Consider the following 21,589-nt stretch of genomic DNA (forward strand, 5'->3'; position numbering starts at 1 on the left):
GAACTCGTCCTAACTGGCAAGACCAAAACTCAGTGAGGGCAGGACAGCCCAAAGTGCCTTTGTGCTGCAGAACCTGGTTCAGCATTAACCCAGGACTGCAGTGCCTTTGGGCTGGAATCCAGCTGGCCACAGCTGAGCGAGTGTGACCTCAGCACCTCAGTGCACAAAAACGAACTCTGTGGCACAAGGTCACCTCAAATGGAAAGCTTATTACACAGGTTATTTTTCAACTTTCTGTTAATCATTCTCTGAAGACACCACTGACCACAGGAGCTCACAGTCACAACCTATTGCAGGAAAAACCCCAACATCAGAGGCACAGCAAGGAAGAGGAGTGGGCCAGTCTCAGGAACAGACTCAAGACCCTCCTACCCCTCTAAACACTAAATATTCTTGTTGCTACTTAGGAAACAAGTTTTCTAAGAACATGGTGATGAAAGAGGCCACAGCCTTGCACCATACCCCATTCCTCAGCATGTAATAATCCAGTGTTCTTCCAGCCTCCAGCCATATACCTTTTCGAGGATCGTCGTCTGACAAGAACAATCCATAGTCAGAGGCTGTGGAACAGAAGAGACAGAGACCCACTGAAAAATATCAGACCTAATAAAGCCAACGTGGTTTTATTCAGGGCTATTCAGCTTCAGGGTTAAGCCTCCATTACACTTACCTTCCATTCTTAATGAACTTGGACAGAAATCTGTTTCTGTGCTTCATGAAACATTTAGTTCAGCAGCAGATGGGAGGGGAGATCAGGCTTTACACGAGACTTGAGCAAGAGCTTCACCAAGCAAGAACGTGTCACATCTACCGTGTGTTACATCTGTAAATACTTCCCTTTGAGACAACCTTTCTAAACGCTCACAAGTCCTGCTTTAGAATTGACTGCCCAAAAATACCCCAGCAGTTTGGCCTTGATCATAGGGTACTATTTCAAGCAGCTTTTCTATTTTCAAAACATAGTTTGCTTTCAACCTTCCACATAAAGAGTTTGTTATAAACTTGGGAATCTTTTTGGTAGATGGCTCGGGTTTAGGTTTAAAAAAAACCCCAAAAACAACAAGGCTTCTAGAATTATATCCATAACAAACTCAGGAACAACTTGCATCTATTGCAGGCTAAACACTTGTCAGTTGGCTCATTCAGAATCACGAGTAGATGATAAAACTTTCACTGCCACAGAAAAACAAAGCCAGGCTTAGGCTTCAAAGAATAAACTTCAGGTACATACAATAAAGGATCATGACTGTCAACTGAAAGCCTATCCATATGTATGAAGAACTGATACAGATTATACTTCACAATCACAAACAACAAATTACTGTTCATTTTTCTATTCATTTTTTCTCTTTGCAGTTTTACAGTTTAAGCCAATGACCAGCAGCTCTGCACCCACCCTACCTCGTTTACCTTCAGCCACGAGTTCAGACCCTCTGATCATAAAGTCAGGTAAAAATACTTACAGTTTTTGGAGAGTATTTCATCCTTAAATGCCTGGCATAGCAACAGCTTACATTTAACAGCAATTACCTCAAACACTTTACTTATGCAACTGCATGAAAGACCTTACTTAATAAAAGTGTAACCGACTTACAGATACACAATTTCAAAGGAAGAATCCTTCCAAAAACAACTGAATAAGAAGAAAAACTTTCCCTGCTGACCTTGACTAAAAATTCCCCTGAAAAGTCAAGTGATCTGTACACACAGAGATACAAATTCAATACAGAATCACTCATGCAACATTTCAGAATCTGTGCCCAGAAGTAGGCTGTGAGCTTTAGAAGGGCACACAGGGCCTTGCACAGAGCACAGACTGCTCTGATAATCGTGGCTGGGGTGCACCCAAGGGATGGAACAGCAGGAGCTGGGCAACTTGGACTTGAATATCACTGGTAGGCAGGTGTGCTGGAGAAGGGAAATGGGCACAGGTGAAGTCACAATGCAGGACAAAGCCATTTTCTGTTGTGCAGGACCCGGTTTGATCAGCTGTACTGCACCACTGGGAGTCTTCTGAACTAACAGGCAAACACCCACATTTTAACAGCCCCCCAAGAAGGGGAAAGGATGTGTTAGAAACACTTCTGTTCATCACTCAACTTCATAAAGCTGTTTGAAGTTTGCAACTGCACTGTAATCACACATAAAGGGAAAGCCCTACTGTAAAATCTGAGGAGAGCTCCCAGGCTTTTCTTTGAGGTTCATGATATTCAGGGATATTTGTTACTCAGCTTCTCTGAATTCCACAGCTGTTCACCATCACTGCCTTGAGGGATCAGCAAGGTGAAAATGCACAACTTTTATCTGAAAGCTGGAGCTCTGTAACTACACTCCTGCAAAGGAGAAGCAATTCTAAGCAATGGTAATATTGTCCACTACTGGCAAGTTTTTCTAACAATTCAGACAAGATTTTTGGAACAGCTGTGAAGCTTGAGAGCTGTGCATAAAACTCAATAAACAACCTGCTTTAAGAATTACATTCCAGTAGCATTAAGTACAGTGCAGCACCAAAGGGTTCTGAAGAATCTTAATTTTTTGACATCTTTGACTACATTTAAACCAGACCTTTTGTCTGTACTTCAGTCTGTATTTATCTAATTTGCTCTAGAGGTGGAGACAGTTCCACTAGATTAACATGTGGCAGCATGGTGACTGTGGCATGCACAACACGGTGAGGCTTTTAGTTATTAACCAGTTTCAAACGTTTCTCTTTGCACAATTTGGAGATACCCAGCCATTCTTTTGCAATTCCCGCTGTCACTTCCTTTGCTGAGGCACAAAGTAAGTCTGCCCAGATTTTCTTAGGAAGCATTGCCACGAACACTGCTTTAAAAGGATGGGACCGAAAAATTTAATCTCCGAGCAGGGGAAAAATCATCTTCCAGGTAAACAAGATATTTATTTAAGAAGACAAAGTTCCATGTAAAAAAAAAAAAAATATATCTTTTGTGGGAAAGCCATTGTCAGGGCAGAAGGGGGAACTCAGCTACCTTCTGTCACTTAAAAATCTGTTTCTACCAAACCCACCAACCTGAGAGACAAACGGAGGAACAGGACAGTGTAAAAACCCCCGTGGGTCTATGTTTATTTTACATTTAAAATAATTTAAATTTATTTTAAATTTATTTTAAATTTATTTTAAATTTATTTTAAATTTATTTTAAATTTATTTTAAATTTATTTTAAATTTATTTTAAATTTATTTTAAATGAGGTGACTGAGGCCAAAGCCAGGAACTCACCTTGCCCAGTCTGAGCCTCTGGCACTCGCTCCCTGATGACCCTGCAGGCATCATACACTGCAGTGGAGGGTTCAAACTGCATCGTCTTCACCACGTTGCACTGACGGACACAGATCTTCAGGGAAAGAGCCACCATGGTGCCAAAGCACCCACAGGTTCCTACTAAAGCACCTGAAAAAGCAGCAAAGGCATTATTGCTTGGAGTTTTCCATTTAGTGCTTTAATATACTCAACGTTCCATTAAGCAAATTAAATTAGTTCAGTAGAATTGTATTTATTCAAACACAGTTCTGTGTAAAGTCTCATTAGTGCCATGGAGGTAGAAAGTCTCCAAAGCATGTGTTTTTCTGGGTATACTGGAAATTCATCTTCCAATAACTTGTGTGCACCTACTTAAATGTTGATACTTTGTCTGATGTAGGTCAAAATGGTGCATAGGAGAATAATATACTTATTTGGTATATTGCCAACATATTTACTGCTGACAGAAAATTCTTTTTCTCTCACCGCACCTTTTTACCAGACCATTAAATTAGCTGGTAACTAACAGCTTAAAAGAACTACTGCATCAAAAGTAGGATTTTCCTACTGCATAACTTCTCCTTCCTGAAGATCCCAAAGGTTGCAATACAGTGTTGTGGTTTTTCTCAGGTCTCCACATGGATCTGCTGGATGTTTTTAGCCTGTTGTGCAGCTACACAGAGCTTCAAGAACGAGCTATTTTTCATTTCAGTTCTATTTCAGAAACTGCACCGAATTTGACAGCATTTTTCTACAGAAACAGGAAGCTACAGATGCTTTTTGTATTGTTTTCTTTTGTAGATAGTCTGGGTTTTGTCTCAAGTGTCTTCCCTTGCTGTCCTAACAGTCCAAACCACTCTTCCATAATTAGACTTTCCACAATGATCTCCAAGAACTCTTCAGAATCTAAGTCGTTTCTCCATAATCAATTACAATCCCCCAATAATTTCTGCATAAATTTATGTATGTGTTTTTAAAAAGGAGTTTCCCAGGGGATCCTATTGACTGTCTCAAAGAGCTGGAATCTCACTTCCCTCAAGTTCAGGGCCCTGACTTTCCTGTTCACCTGCCCCACGTCCCTCCCAGCTGCACATTCCAGCAGTGTGTGATCACTGCAGCCCAGACTGGTCCAGTTTTGGCATTCCCAGCTGGCTCAGGTTGGTAACCATCAGGTCCAGCTCTGCACCCCTCAGGAAGGGCTGTCACCTGGCTTAGGAGGTTATCCTGCACACACTCCAGAGTCTCCTGGATTGCCTGCAGCTCTCTGTGTCACTCTCCCAGCAGCTGGTGGGGTGGCTGAAGTCCCCCAGCAGGATGACAGTCTGTCATGCCTCCTGGAGCTGGAGTGAGAACTTCAACAGGCTCCCCTTGGTGAACACCAACCACGAGGTTCCCTTGGTTGCCTTGGACTCTGATCCTTATCCACAGGCTTTGGACCTGCTCATTCTTCAGAGACAGCTCTTTGCAATGAATCCACCTCTTGAAGTAGAGGGAAATGCCTCCCCCTCTCCTCCCCTGCCCCTCCTGAACAGCCACTGATCACCCCACTCCAGTCATGGGATTCCTCCCACCCTGATTCAGGAATGACAACTGGGCCACAGCTTTCCAGCAGCACAGATACTCCTGGCAGGTGTGTGACACCATTCTGTACTGGCCCATTTAAAAATAAGCAGAGGCCCCATTTCTTAAAATTTGGAGCGAGTTCTTTTAAAAGCACATTGAGAAGTTTCTCAGCTTGTTAATATTTTCGCTTTCTGTTCGTGCACCACATAAACCATAAAAAATGTGTGTCAGAAGGAACCTCAAAAGGAAGCCTGGCCTGGTCCCTTGCATTGTAAAATGATGTATCCCTAGGCTGTCCCTGCCAGATGCTCATTTAATCCATTGTGAAAAGCTCCATCAAACTGGAGTCCACAACATCCACAGGTAAGCTGCTCCATTTTTATTTTTATTTTTACTACTTCCAAATTTCTCCCTTACTCACACAAGTTTTCAATCGAGTTTTTCCACTCTGCAAGAAAATCTTTTTTTTCCCTGCCCTGCATAAACAGACATGCAAATATCTCCCTGACAGCTTTAATGCAATTTTACAAGTTGGTAACCTGCTACTGTGTCCTCCCAATGACTCTCCTTTTTTTCCAGGGTCAAATTCAACTCCCTAAAAAAAGGACCTAAATACCTCAGTGGTCTGGTCTCCTTCAACTCAGTGCTCTTGGTTTCAGAGACACCAGAGGATGCTTTATTTGAAAAAAAGTTTATGAAAAGAGCTCATGACTTATCAGCTTCCTCCACCACTGTGTTCTCAAACTCAAGAGAAGGGTTTTCTTTTGCCTCCTCCAGATCCCCCTCTGGCTCTGAATCTCCCCACTTGGCTTTCAGTAATAAACGGGCCAGGCAGCTTCCATCTCCTGGGTAACAGCCAGAACAGGACAGCTGTTTCTTCTCAAAAGAGCTAAGAACTTGGTCAAGAAAAAGGGCTGAGATCACAGAGAAAAACAAAGGGAAAATATCTTCCACATTTCCTTTATCTTCTATACATTGATTCACACCACATTTAAATATTTCTCTGTGCAAGTAATGGATGCTTTCTGCTCCCCAAAATCACTCAGTCTCTGGACCAGCTGACCAAAAGCCAGAAGGATCCTGCAAATTAAGAGCATTTCACACGAAATGGTTTGTCTGGTGCTGTCTGATTCTCTGCAAGGAATGAAGGAGGAAATTTCTAAATCAGACTGTGACTGATCTGTGCTTGTAAGGCAGGAGGCTGGAGTAATAAATTATGGATCTGACAGGTTTGGGAGAGAGAGTAGTAGCTCTTAAAAGAGCCAGAGATCCTAAGTGAGAGGACCCAGTGCCCGCAGGGAGTGTGGATGTCACAGCTGAACCACCACAGTGCCACGTTCTGGGAAACCTGGACAGAACTAAATTATAAACAGTGCTTGGATTGAAATGAACAGGCCCCTGTGTGCCCACAGAGATACCCGGCCAACAAAGCAAACAAGCACAAGTATTTCAAACATATGAGATAATGTCCAAGATAATAAGATATAAGGTAAGGTAATAAGATACTATCCCAAGATAAGGGCTGAAAAGCAAAACCTAAGAATGAGGCAATTTTAAAGTTCTTTAAAGTAAGTTCAGGCTGGAGGAATATCTGCCCTTTCCCCTGCAGGTCAGCAGGAGTGTAACCACAGCACAACCACAGCCTTTCTTCAATTCTCAGCTGAAATTATTGTATCCTTCCCCAAAGCTCCCTGCAGAGACCCATTCCCACAGCTAGAATTAGGATGCTGTTACTGTTAAATTACAATAGGTGGGGGCTTAGAACCACACACATACTCCCTGAACAGTTAAAATATTTTTCTTTAAGAATTTATCTTCATTAAAAAGAGTTTTATGAAATTTAAGGGCTAATGTTTACAACACTAAACATCTCTTCATAGGTATTTTCAGTGAAACAATCTGAAGATTAAACACAAAAATGCTTTTTGATAAAACAGTAATAAATATTATATCTGAATATATAGATCCGAACAGTCTATTTTCCCTGAAATGAAATAAATCTGCAAAATGCCTTTCTATTAATTTAATTGTTTGGTACAAAATAAGCCAGAAAACAAAAAGTAACTAGGGAAAGCAAGCCACAACTAAGAAATCAAACAAAAGCTTAAATATATTTGCTTGAGAAATGTCCCCAAAGTAACAGGAAGAAAGCTGATGCTGAAACACATTCACCCTTAATTTCCACTGGAAATTCATTTAAAATTGCTTTTTCCTTCTGGTGTCACTCAAGTGGAGCAAACCAGAACTACCCAACACCTGTCAGGACTGCCAGAGCTGAGGAACAGACTGATTTCTTCACATCCTACTGTGCTCTTCCTTTGTCAGTCCCAGAAGTAATTCCTACACCCTGCCTGTGCTACGCAGTGAGTGATTAGCGTTGGCATGGATTTACTCTCCAACTTCCTTCTTCCACCTAGTTTGGCTGTTGAGGAACATCAACATAACCACACAGTCAGTAGGAAATCTCATTTTCAGACAAGCTACAGTGTAACATGATTAAGAGGCCCCCAACTGTAAGTCCACACAAATTCTGCAAGGTCCCAGTTGCTCTTTACTCAGGCCCCTGGTGTGAACCCCCCACTGCTACAACAATCAACAGGGAACCAAACCAGTGGGACAAGAAATTTATTTCTTCAAGTTCCCTCCAGGTCTTCTATGTCAACCCTCCCAGTACATGACTGGCACCATCTCCTAAAATTTTTCCTGGATGTGGAAAAAGCAGCACACAAAGGATTGGCACATCCTGACATGCTTAGGTCCTTTGTACTTACTGGAATAAGTGTATGAAAATAAGTATGAAAACAGTATAAAAAGCAGTTTAGTACAGAATAAGCATGGAAATGACTAAAAAGCAGTTTACAGACAATTAATTCACACCCAACTCTATCTAGCACATTACATTGATATGTAGCTAAAATATGTACAGATCTATGTTTTACAACACTTACTGTTGGGGTCAGTCTGCCTAACTGATACTAATTGAGTCTCACAGCATCAAAACACAATAAAAAAAATATGTAGTTGGCTTTTAACAGTGATGAACTCGGTGAATTTTTACAGTCACGATGACACACCAAAGGTTTCCCAGGTGACTTTCACCACAGTGGTAGATGTGCACTACTGATGTATCTCTATTAATTTGTTTGTGCTACTCCAGGGCCAAAGAATTCTCTGTTAACAATAACCAAAACAGTGAAACAGGTAACTGTAGTCCCTTTCCTCCATAATTTTTTCCTTCTTTGTCCAACATGCACATTTTCTCCTCAGGTTGCCCACAGAGCCCATGGAAATGCCCTCGGCAGCCCTTTGTCCAGTCGTTCTCAAGAAAATTCAAGGAAAAACTCCACGCAATTTCTCTCTTGGGGAAAACATTTCTAGAGCAAAGGAAGTTTTAACATATCCAGATTTCTCTGGACAAAGTTTCATTCCAGTCACTCCAAGAGGCAAGGTTAGCCTGCTTTGTTCCACGCTCCAGAAGGAGCTTCCCTGGGTTTCATTCAGGAGGGTGGGTTTTTTGGTCCAGGATGTACCACACAAGGCATTGCAAAGAGGGACACTAGTGACCCCAGCTGCAATTTTCTGCTCTGGTGGTAAACTTTTCAGTCTTTCTGACCATGAAAAGAATTTATAGGAGACCAAGCAGGACCACCAAGGAATTTGAGGATCCCTTGGTTGCTTCACCAACAAATGGCTTTCTCAGCCAGCTCCTTAAAAAACCTGCTACAACAGTAAGAGAAATGAGTTGTCTGCTGTTTGTGAACTTGTCTATGTTAAATTTGTCTATGTTAAAATGTTCAAAGCATTGAGATGGATGACACACATAAGTTCTGACTTGTCCTAGTTAGAAAGCTTCCACGATTTTTTGTCAGGCTCATTAAGCGAGTACTAAATCAGTGTAGGATCCAACCCTACACTACCTGAAAAGTTTCTGGGTCAAATCAGTACTATGAATGTGAGTCTCAGGTAATATACAAAACATGTCTCCATCCCACAATATCTTCCTCAGATAAACTGGCATAATAAAACAACCATTACAGAAATTCCACAAAAAGATTCCCCAAGAAACTAAATTGTACTTGAGAGCCCAGCTCTGCCAGACTGGGAAGATGGCACTGGTGTTACAACCATCTCACCAGCTGCCAGCCAGCACAGGTGTGAGGGTAGGAAGGGCAGGAATTAAGGCAGGTGGGTGGGTGAGTGAGCAGGGAGGTCAGTGCTCACTGACTGGTCTCCCCTCTAAATCCATACAGACTTTATCTGTGTATTTTGAGCAAACAGAGAATTCAAACTCCCACTTGAGCATTTTGACAGTCTTGCCAACAGAGTGTTTGAAGTAACACATAGCCCAAAAATACCTGCATTCCAAAATTAGGCAACTGTGGCTCAGCTCCCACTGCCAAAGCCGGAGGGTGCCCGCCCAGCTCCAGGAGCGTTGTCACCACCAGTGCTGTGGTTCAGAGCAAAGCTCTGCTGTGATTCAGGAGGGCTCTGTCTCCCTGGAGATATTCCTTAACTGCTTCGTTCAGGCTTGAGCAAACACAAATCTAGGTCATGAGACTGTCACAGCCTAAAAGCCTACACGTGTACATGCTCGTTTAGGCAAAGCCATGTATTTTTAATCCAGACTAACTCTGTGATAAAAACCAATGGAACAGAAGTGCTCTATTCTTCTCAGTACTCCCACCAACTCCCCACTGGCACTGGGTACCAGCAAAGCAGGACACTTGACACTGTCATTGATGGAGGTGGAACATCTGATTCTATCACAACATATGAAATACTCATGTAGTGGACGGGGCCTGTAAGACCTCCTTAAGCAAAAGGCACTTCAGAGGACAAACCCAGCTGGACTGACAGTGATATATACTTCCAAAATTGTGAACACAAATGCAAGTGTCATCCTTCAAAACCCAAGCTAATGGAGCCACAAGGCAAGCAAGCAGGCAGCTGATTGCACAGAGGGCAACAGCACATATATTACTACAAACTCCCAGTGGCACTTATGCTGGCATCTTATTGCAGAAGAGGTGACACTGCTTCTTCCCAAGGAAGCCCTCTCTTTAGTGCTCCACTGCTGTCAATTTGTAACTCATTTATAGCACAGTGCTCTTAAAGGTGCTTAAGGGCTGCTATTATTATGGTTTCTTAGAAGAGCAGGCTGATTCTCCTCCAGAACACTGTACAGAGCCAAACAATCATGTGTGGGTTGTGTGCCTGAAACATGTGCACATGTCCAAGTAAGGCCTTCAGCATCGACTCCGTGATGGACAAGACACTGTGAAGGGTCACCACTGAGAGCAGGGCACTGAGGGGCTGCAGGGACACCCCTGAGGCACAAATATCACACTTGGGAACACTGGGCTGGAAGTTGTGCCTCCTCAGTAAGTACAGCATGGAGCAGAGTGCATCCTTCTGGGGGTCAGGAAGGAAAGAAATAATCCCTCAATTCCCCTCCAATAAACTCAAAGATGAAGGCAAGATAAAAACCAGTAGAGTAAAAGTTGATGTTCTAAATGGGCAATAAGTAAGAAGATATCAACTTGGAGGGTCCAGAAGTAGCCCGACAAGCTCAGACACCACATACTGTCTGGGGTAGCAAATCAGAGCTCTTGAAGCTTAAACGAGCAGCCAGAAAAGTATAATCCTTCCTTTCATCAGTTAGAACACAAGGAACTTAACACTGCACAGCACAAAACACTGTTTATTCTGTTTGCAAGCGTGCACAGACAATTAAAATGCAAGAACATGGCATGTCCCAAGAATAGCCCTGCTCAACCACAGTGGCTGAATACACACACCACACATGCTGATAAGCAAGTTTATGTTAAAAACCCTCAAGAATTTCAGCAAAAACTCACAGCATTTATCTGTGGCATGCAGTACTGAATTTTACAAACAAACTACTTAAAAAAAACCCACAACAAAACGAAGATGAACTAGGGCAAGCTTTGAAAGGCTACTCTGAAAGCAGGCTGTAATCATCAGCAAGCATTAGTAGACACCAGTTCACCCATTATAATTGTACAGGAACAGCATCTATTTTGCTAAGAACTCAGCAAGGAAGTTCCCTCAAGCAGAATTATGTAAGAGATCAAAATGTTTGGGTCTAATTAAGAGCTGTTTATAGGACAGTCAGCTTATTAGCAATTCAACTACAGTTTGCCTTTTAAGTCCAAAGGAATATTTGCAAACTAACTCGCTGGAATGTATCTTCAAAAGGAAGTGTGAATTACAAAGGACTATAGGAGGGATGTCATTGTTCCAAACAGAGCTGGAGCAGCTTTTAGATAAGATAAACCAAGAGCCTGACTGGAACTAGTTTTAACATAGAAATCAGGAGTCTCAGGAGTAAGAGCCTCCACTGTGGCAGTCAGTGACAAGTGTCTTTGAAGAGCCTTCCAGGCTTCTGCTCTTACTTTGCAGGAACACGGCAAAGGGAAGCCCAAAACCTTAAACATGAGCTTCTGTAGAAATCAGAAATGAATCAACAACCTTTGTCCAGGCTCCTCTCCAAATGAAGTGTTTCCATGAGCCCTTTTCAGAGAGTCCTTAGGAGGACAGTAGCAAAGATGTTCACAGACTCCATGAGTAGAATTAAAATAGTACCTGAGATAGAGAAGACACTTTGGTTTGCTGTGGGTTTGTCTGTGGTTTTGGTTTTTTAAGGGGTTTGTTGTTGGGTTTTGGGGAGGTGCTTTATTTTTTTAAACCAGAGAACTCTTCTAAGGTTTATCTGGGTCCATGACAAGCACTGCAACTTGCTTACAGTGGGATATATATCTATATAGCTTCAAATGTATTTTCTGATCTCTGGTAATTGAAGGACACCTAGGAAAATTATAGGATAGGAAGAATAAATGAAGATTAAAACCACTTTCTATCCTGTGGAAGAGTTCAGCTGATAGAAAACTCATTTTCCAAGGCAGCCAATGTGACCATTTGAAGCATTTCACCCACAGATTCCAAATCACACTAATTATAGTAGTAGGTTAAACTACAAAGTGGGCTCTTAAACCCAGGCTTGCATAGCTCTGTATATTCACACCATAAAGTCTGGAAGGACAATTTTAAAGCTTTTATGTCTAGGTTTCCAACCTTTGAGGACACTCACTTCAATGCTTTTTTTTGCATTGAATTAATTGAAGCTACCACTCAAAGCTCTGAGCTACACCTGCCACTCTTGGAACCACCATAAAGTGGGAGGCAATAAACCACTTGGAGTTGTTACCTGAGTCACTCCATGACACAGACAGAACATGACCTCTTGGGTTCACCTACTGTGGTCTAAATATTTCTCTGAATTTCCTATTCTACTTCTTTTTTTTAAGTGTGAATTTCCTATTTTACTTCTTTTTTTTAAGTGACACCTGTTGGCAGAGAAACAGTATTGCTAAGTTCCAGATAAGCTGCCATGGTAAATCATACAAGGACTCTTCTCTGGCTTTCCTTCCACCCTCCTGAACATCACCTGATGCTGCCCAGGAACTTCTGGATCATTTTCTTTAAGGAGAACAGCACTCAACAGTTATTTCATACCACTCTACTAGATTATCTACCTCAGGGAACATGAAGCAATTAATGGGCTGCTTGAGTTTCTTATAGGCTTTATAAACAATCTTCTTTATTTGTTACAGAAGCTCAACTATCTAATACCATAATGTCCACTTAGCTAGTGAAATCACTGCAGTAAATCCATATTGATCATTTTGATCAGCATCATCATGCAGAATTAGATGGAGCAGACAAGTCTTCAGAAACAGCTCTGCTACACACAAGAAGAAAATTAGTGAGGCTCAAGTAAAACCAATTTTTGCCAGTCCTGTGATGGGGTTTGTGTGGAATAGTTCTCTGCTCTCATTGATTCCACCTGAAATGGTGGACTTAACAGGCACTGAAATTGTTTTCAGTGGGTTTGATCCATTTGTCCCAACAACCAGTTAATGCAATCATTTAAAACAGATCACTAACACGGGAAATGGGGCAGAAAAAAATGAGCATTTACAGAATGTTCTTTGAATTAATGTAACAGTAGTGCAGCAAGTCAGCATTCACCTATCTAAGTAAGCCCAGAAGAAGTGGCAGGAGGAATTCACACAACTGGTTGTCACACTGGCACCCAAACCATCCCCTCCACCATGAGCCTCATCTGCTCTTCCAAAATCTTCACAAACTGAGGATGAAGGCAAAGGAATTTCTGACTTGGAAAAGGTGTTTCTTGCAGGCCCATTTGAAAAGCAGGAGCCTTGGCAAAGAGCTCAGTCATTTAGTGAAAATTCAGGTTGACAGCTTAGAGACTGACTGTCATTCATATCAAGCAAAGCATGGTAAAGTGGGTCCCAGAAAAAGTTCCAGCTACTCTTCAGGTAAGGTAACCCAATTTTCCTCTGTTCAAGTGCACAGAATGCACTAAAATTCATTCTGTGTTAAAACAGGCACATACAGAAACATGGAGTGCACTTTAAAACGGTTCAAGGCAAATCCAAGTGCTGGAGCTCCCATTCTTATTTAAACCTTCAGGAGCTACTGAGCTTGTTAGGATTGCAAATGATAGCAAAAATCACTGTCATAGAAAGTACAAATTTCCAAAGTGCCCCAAGATGGTGATTGAAACAAACAAATAATCAAATAAAAAGGCACATAAGGAGATACTGATTACTATTTGTCTTTCCCACCAGATTATAAATCTAGAATTTGTCATATCAGCACAAATCCCCTCAATCCCAAATGCTCAGCATCCAACCTAAAGCTGACTTCCATAATACACCATGTCTGTATAAATATAAACCAGCATCAGATACTGATGGTTCTTGTCTTCTCTAAATCTCCGCTTTTTGCACAAGTCAGATATATATTACAGTTGTAATAATAAAATATTGGTCAAACAGAAGAAGGTATTCTGTGAAAAGTCAGTAAAAACTTAAGAATAGATGAGTATGTGCAAAATCTTAGGGTTTACTTTGATGTGGTCATCCAAGAAGCAAATACATGAAAATACAGGATTAAAGAAGATCATAATTAAGAATCAGACAGTATTAGAAGGCATATCAAGAAGCCACATGGTACAATCAACTCTAAAAGGATTGCTGATGTTTCTAATACTTTAGATGTTTGATTCTCTGACCTCTACAGGTGACATTTTATAGAGTCAGTTTTTGCTTTAATACTTAGACACCTCTTATTGTGACTAACATTAAGTATTATTATAGTTTTTCCAACACCTAACAGACACTTTAGATTTAAACTTTGTGTAAACAGAACTCTGCTGCCATCCTGGACATCTCCCTTGGAAGTAGAATGAAGCACAGAACAAAGGAAACATGAGCACAGTCACCCAGCTGACACTAAACCCAGACTAGGGTTAGACAAAAAAAGCCCAAAGGTTAAAACTGCAAGAGTCAACTTCAACCCACCAACCAGGCTGGCAGTAGGACTTTTAACAGGATTTGTTGCAAGCAGAATGATTCCCTGCTGGATTCCTCATAGGAACCATAGAACATATGGTTATGGGCCTGGAGTCAATATGGAAAAAAAACACCAAGGGCTTCCCACAGAAACTTTTCAGGCCTGAAGATACATTTTTGGTGTCACTTCTGCAGAGCCTTACCAGTGTTGAAATGGAACAGGAATTTTTCCCTGCAAAACCAACTGGACAAGAACGGTGATCCTATACTGACTCAGCCCAACCCAATTTTTTTTCCTGCACAAAATGTTATTGAAGAGGCCTCAAACAGGAGTCACAGTATGGACTTTTTAGCAAAAAAAATGTACATGACAATGCACTGGAAACAACAGGCCAAAAACAATCTTGAAAAGGCATCAAGTGAACCACATAAACTACTATATGTGATTATTCCTCTCTGCAGCTCTCAATGTTGCTTGTAGGAAGTTCCATGAAGAGGAAAGTTGTCCAGGATCAAACAGTGAATCAAGTCCACCAACAATTCCCTGATGGCATTTCTTCAATATCTGCTTTACAGAGTTATATTCATTGGAAATGCCCACAGGATTCTTGAAACAAAAGTGCCAGAGGGCAGAAGCCACACACTGGGCCCTCTGCTGCACATCACTCACATACCTCTGAACCTGAAGTGTTTCCCAAAACTTCAACTATTACTCTCTTATTCCCCCACAGCAATCAGACTAAATCAGGTTGAAAAAACAGAAGTACACAAAAGAAATAGAGGAACAACCAATATCAACTCAAACAGCTCAACAGGTTTGGTTTTTTCCCCCCATCAGCATCATGTAGTTCACTACTTTACACACTTTTTGCTTAATGATACCTATTGGAGAATTAAAAACAAAACCAAGCACCTTCTGAATCTAAATTATAATTAATTATCTTTCTATCTCTTAAACACTCTAGTCTCTATTCCATGTACTGCAGTATTATCCAGACAATTTTTGCTCACAAGCAATCACAATTTTATATCAACGGGAGATTAACACAATTTCTGTATAAATCATTCATCCTTTATCAATTTTCATATCATGGAGGTATAAGGGCTTACAGAAAAATACTAAAAATAATTTAAAAATTTGCGAGACAGCACTACTAATTCAACATACATCTTAGAAATCCAACATACACATTAGAAAGGTGGTCACACAGAAGTGCCATCATAGCCCAGCAAATGCTGGAGAAGTAGATGCAGCAGTTTCACACAGCCTACAACTCAAGTGATGCATCCACAAAACACCTCAAATGGAAAAAGAGCAGATCATCAACCCAAACTCAGATTTTCAAAAGAAGAATTTTCAATTTTCAGAATTTCAGATTTTCAATAGGATCATCAAAACCAGCAGATCAACAACCTCCTCCCAAAGCATTTCAGCAGCTCCCAGAGAAAGCTTTTCCTGCTCTTCCAACCTCCATCCCTGGTTACCAACCAGTTTACACACCTAAAATACCAGTTCTCTGGCGGGTGGTATTGCACCAAGGCTGAATGAGCTCAGTGCTCCTTCATTTCCTGAGGCCAGCAACTGAGCAGAGGAAGAAGGGAAGGAACAACAGGGTCTCAATACTTAAACATTCCATGCCATCTCAAAGGGTGAGTGTCAGTTTTTTTGGACATCAGGTTCCTGGTAGAGACATGAGGCTCTGTGCTTTTGGTAACTAAATTATTTTTTATTAAATAAGAACACTTTTTTCAACAGAAGAAACAAACGGGGTTAGTCAAAAGAACTTTGAGTAAAACATACTGAAGAGTAAAGAGGTAAAAAAAGAGTAGCTGAGGGAGGGAACAAGACCTACAGCAAAGGACTGCAGAGGGCTCAGTTACCACCAGAATCACCAACACCAGTGAAAACAGAAAGGCTGAGCAAGAACACCTTGTACCCATCAAATCAACATCTCTGTCACAGCCACAGAACAGGACAACACAGTCATGAGACACAAGGGAAGGCTTCAGGTACATCAGAGTGAATGTTCCAAGTAAGCACCACAGTTCCTTCTGCTCCAGCTTTAAGAGCACTCCATGCCCCCAAGGGAAAAAGCTCACAGCTACTGGCTGTGGAAGGATGGAAATCAGAAGTTTGTGTAATCCTTATAAAAATTTCTGAACAGTTTTAAGCCTGAGGAAAACCTAAATCTCTGAAGAGAACAGGATGGAGCCCCAAAACAGCTGCTACTCCTTCCACAGAGACAGAAACAAGAAACCCCAAACCCCGCTGAACTTGTGTCAGGGTGTAACAGTGTGTGCAAACACTACAAGGCAATCAGATTATCCTCAGCCTAGTACACTGCCAACTGTGTGCTAATCTAAGGTCAACCCTCCTCCTACATCCACCGTGCTCAGAAAGGGCACATCTTCCCCAAAAGCTCTAAGTCAGCTTGGCAGGTTTCAAACGGTTCAGGCGGAATTCAGATATTCTGTTATTGCTCTTAGCAAAGCCTGTTTCAATCTGTACCTAAAACACCTTCACTTAACCTTGTCCTGAGACATATCTGATACAAACTGACATGTTGCTTTAATTATAGGCTGCTTTGAAAGTTCACTAAAGACATTTTTCAAACATGGAGAATAGCAGTACAAAATTCCATTAGCGACCTTTCAGTATTTCAAGCACCATTTCCAGATGAGCAGTCAAAGCCAGAGACACATTTAGAACAGTAATTGTGTACAAGGTCAAAGCAACTCCAACAGATTAAGAATATGGAAACAGATTTATCAACATTTTGCCCAGAGCCAGTTTTACTGCTTTGTGACATTCTGAGAGCAATACACTATGGAAATGGTAATGTAGCTGTGAAATTATCCTGGTAATGATTTTTCCTTGTTCTTTTTGCCACCTCTTACATGTGCTAAGATGAAACAGTTAAGTCATCTTCTCAGCTATTTGTTCTCATACCAGTGAAAGGCACGGCCCTTTTTCCTAAGGCTTAGAGAACTCATTTATTACATGATCATATTCCCCAGTCTCCCTGGAAACTGTTTAAAAACAGTCCCTGTCTGTGATGGTCACGTTAATCTCCAGCCTGTTAATTGCAATATTTACTTGGCACCTCAATATTCATGAATCAAGTTTATTTTTCAGTTTGATTTCTCACCTCATAACCACAGCCACACATTCTCTAAAGAAAGTTTTACACTAATATATATATATACAAGCAGCAGATAAAAGTTTTTAAATGACTGTAGTGGGGTTTACGTCATTATAGGCATAACAAAGAAAATTAAACAGGACCTTACCTCAAAATTAAACTTCATTTAATAGAAAATAAGGTTGTCTGAAAGTACTATTTGACCACGTGGGAGGCTTCCAGTAACCAGGTCTGTAACACAAGATACAAACAAGTTACTTTCTTATTCCCAGTCCACTCATTTCTATTGTGAAGTACCTTCGCTGTCAACACACTGGAAAGGAAGCAACTCAGGAAGTTATAAGTCTCCTTTTCTCTTTGAGAGTCAGAATGTGCACTGCCAAAATGAACAGCTTTGTGTTCAAGAAAACAAAATTCAATCCAGGCTTCCAAATTACACACAGAAAAAAGTTCATAATAAATGAACGCTGAGTTTTTACAGGTAAATACTTTGCCTGGTCAATGATGAAAACATAGCACAAGGCTGGGTGTTAACATGAATTAAACAATCACACTGACCTCTCAAAGCATATATTTGGCATTAACTCTGCTTTTCCACGGTTTACTGTGTGGAACAACAGTCTAAAGCACCACAGCACGAGCCTCTCTGTCCAATTAATTCCCCCTCACAGCGAGCCCCCTTCTGAAAGTGGGACTGCAGAAAAAGTAAAAACAGAACTGGAGTCCTGGTTTGTGTTTAAAATATGACAAACTCTGTTTCAAGGCTTTGGCTGTTTAGAGGAGATGAGTTTGCTTCTTTGGATGTTTTCAGGCTTTGTTTTGCAAGACTTTGATGTCATTCCCCCTCCCCCCCCTCAGGATTTTTAGAATCATTTGTTAGTCTCACTCTAGACAAAAGCTAATACAGCATACTGGTTTAATAACCAGGAGGATGGGCAAAGCAGTTTGCACACCAACATAAACTGCAATTTAGCAATTCCAGACCCCACAGTGCTATGAATCAAACACCACCTTCTCTCTAAGTACTTCGAAACACTTTTCCAGGCCCAGCCTTATGTCTGGCCTAGATCTTGCTGCTCACCAAGGCTTATGTTCCAGACTGCAGTTATGGAAGGTTCCCCACTTTTAGATCTCTCAGAGCACTCTCTTACCACAACCTAAAAATTCAGATGATCCACAACAGCTCTCCAAATTTCAAACTACTTTACTGATCAATTTAGAAAGACCAACTCAGAAAGAATAAAGCTGCACATATATACAGCTACCCAGCAGGGAATGCCTTTCAGCTGAGCAAAACCTACAGCAACAATAGAATCCTTTCAAATAATCACCAACCAAAGCTGGCAAAAACATTTCTGATAGAACAAATTCATCATAGGATGTTTTTCTTGTCTTGGTTGTGGTTGGATAAGGGATTTTTTTTCCCTTTCAGTGGACTTTTTAGTAACATCAGCTCTATGCCAACACAACCACAAAGTGCAGGTTAATACATTTACTGCAGGTCAGAGTAAATGCAGTCTACTTTTCCACACTTGCATATATCTTACATTTCTAAAATTTGTTTCAAATGCAGTTGTGAAGTGTTTCAGTCACTGGTACCGGATACTTTTCATTTTCAGCCCTTTGTTGACAAAGGCATCAGAAGCCCTTTCAAGTCCCCAAGTTCTGTGAGCACCGAGCACTGCCTGGAAGCATCTCCTCCTCTACTCAAACTATCAGCAATTAATGGTCACATGGGCTTGTATCCAAACCTGAGTGCCTGAAGAACCCAGCACATCCAGGACACAACAAAGCTGAGAGTGAAGTGACCATCCCAGTACAGTTCCTTTCTAGTCACACCTCACAAAGGCACCCAAATAAACTTTCCGACTCAACACATGCTGTAAAATTTACCATCCTGGTGATTTAAACAGCCTGGAAACTGCTTTGAAATTTCTCTTTTCAAAAGCAGCTCTAAGAACAGAACCGTTGCTTAAAAACCCCAAACAAACACAAAAAGAACTCCCAGTTTTTGTTTCCAAGCTGTAAACCAATCATGGGGAACTAGAAAGTTATTTTTCAGTAGTTTATCAGGAGGGTCTATCTACTCATTTAAGTGTCAATCACACTGGGAAGGAAGGAGGTGAAGGAACTGCTCTCTTAACATTTTATACCAAGGGAAGAAACAAAACAATTCATTTGTACATCCTACCAGAGTAACTTAATGAGTAGAATACCATGTTTCAAAATGAAAATTTTATTTTTAAATAGTAGATTTTAAGTTATCAGAATATCTAACCGTAGAAAAAGGAATATATCTTGGGGAGTCTGAGGAAAACAAAAGTTGTTGTACTATGATATATCTTAAGACCAGCTTGAACAAATAGCACTGTGGAAACAACATTCATTTTTCAAGTGGGTTAATTACTGCTGAAGCAGCCATATATTTTTTTTAACTTATCAATAGGGAGATAAAGAGAGCCTAAAAAAACCTATTAATCACTGTTTGTTTACTCTATTGTCCTCACTTCCTGGAATGTGGGCAGAGCTGGAAGCAGACTGCCCAAAAATCCCAGTCAGCAAATGGGCTGCCCTGAGCCCTGGGATTGTTTCCTGCCACTCCTAAACCCATGGCAGGGGGAGCAGGGAGTGCAGAAAGCACCTGGTTCTGGCAGCTCACACACAATTCCACAGGGCTTTCTGAATATTTGGGGTATTTCTTAGCATAAGCTCCTGACTCCTCCCCTTCTCTTTTCTCCTAAGCTGCAGCTCCATTTCTATGAAATGCTTTGGGTTCGAATGTTAGAGATGTTATTTATAGAATGAGAAAACCGAATAAACTGAATAAAGAAAAGCAATTCCACTGCAGATTCCTACACTATGAATTAGAGGTAAATTTGCCCTTTAGAAAGACTTCCTAGGTATTCTGCATTCTCAAAATTCTTGGTGATAACATAGTTTAATTCAGTAGCATTTGGATTACAGGCTCACTGAGACCAAAAGGACAAATTCCAGCATCCTCTCATCCTACGTTTCCTGAATGTGGAAGATATTCCTCTCCACATATTTCCTTCGGGTTTATCATGTGTTTTGCCCATGCTGTGTTTTGTGGGATGGTTTTGTTTGTTTGTTTATGCTTTTTGGATTGTGTGGTTTGTTTTTGTTGCTGTTTCCCAAGCATTGCTGTCAAAACCAGAACCAAATCCAAATATATAGTGCATTACAGAGTATGGATTCCTAGGTTTTAATCCTGTTGGCATTCATCACCACATTGCTGTATCACCCCTGCTAAATGCATCTGCCAATTGCTTGATATTTTAAAGCTATAAACAGGGGGATTGTTCCTCCCCCACCCAAGACATCAGGAAATTTAGTTCTGTGATGTAGTTCCCTGCATATAATAAAGGTATTGAATGGCCATTTCAGGTACTAATTTAGATGTCCTGTGCCGTGTGACTTCTGTCAAATCCTGCTTCCTCCTTATCTGTCTCTATTACTTTCCTCAAGACTACTTCATAAATGAGCAGAATTCACCTCCTGGCACGAGTTATTCAGCATTTAGCCAAATTTGACTATCCCTCAGGTGAAACTATGCTCTCAAATGCAATTCTTCCCTCACAGTTGGAACAAAACTGGGAGGTTTATCAAAGTGGTGTTCAGGCCAGACCTCCTTTGTACCTCACAGATGGTGGGAGCTCATCCCTGCACTGAGCTGCCAAGACTCAGCTTCCAGCCCCCAGGGATCCACTCCTGCTCACTCTCATCAGATCTGAACAGAAGCTTTGCAGCTTCTGTTTGCCAGTCCTCACAACCACCTGCACATCTGGGATTACGGTTTTGGGGAGATCTGAAAAGGCACAACAAGTAAATTCTGCAACACGAGAGCAAAGTCTGGCATCAAGTTCTTCTCCAGGCTTCATGTTTGTGTAGAGCAGGAATAAAATGCCCGTTGTGATCATTTAAAGTCAACTACACTCTGCTAAAATTTCACAATTATGTAAATCTCATCTCTTACATTGTGCTGCTGAGCCAACTTTCTGTGAATAATATTCATCTGTTTCCCTGAACATGAACTTTTTGTCAGGCAAATACTCCTTGCCTCCTTGTTTGGGGCTCTCCAAGAGCAGTTAGATAGTTTTCCATAAAGGAGCAGTTATTACTCAAACTTTACTCTGAACCCCAGCTTCCTCTTAAGAAGTTTAAAACAAAAGGTTCCAATTTTGTTGTCTAGTAGAAAGACA

At 41.1% G+C, this 21,589-nt stretch overlaps 1 protein-coding gene across 2 annotated transcripts in view; it reads right to left on the reverse strand.

Annotated features, from left to right (window-relative positions):
• The window catches only part of TLN2 (talin 2), a 158,195-nt gene that overhangs the window by 95,523 nt on the left and 41,083 nt on the right, over positions 1 to 21,589 (reverse strand). The window contains exons 3-5 of one of the 2 annotated variants that reach the window (XM_032699804.1): positions 17,518 to 17,600; positions 3,242 to 3,412; positions 463 to 560 (exon numbers count right to left, since the gene is read on the reverse strand). In XM_032699804.1, the coding sequence (XP_032555695.1) occupies positions 463 to 560; positions 3,242 to 3,377 (234 nt within the window). In that variant the 5' untranslated portion in view covers positions 3,378 to 3,412; positions 17,518 to 17,600. The remainder of the gene's footprint in view (positions 1 to 462; positions 561 to 3,241; positions 3,413 to 17,517; positions 17,601 to 21,589) is intronic. The other variant, XM_032699805.1, reaches the window with a different exon arrangement.

Source organism: Chiroxiphia lanceolata, chromosome 12, assembly GCF_009829145.1.
Source record: "Chiroxiphia lanceolata isolate bChiLan1 chromosome 12, bChiLan1.pri, whole genome shotgun sequence".
NCBI lineage: Eukaryota > Metazoa > Chordata > Aves > Passeriformes > Pipridae > Chiroxiphia > Chiroxiphia lanceolata.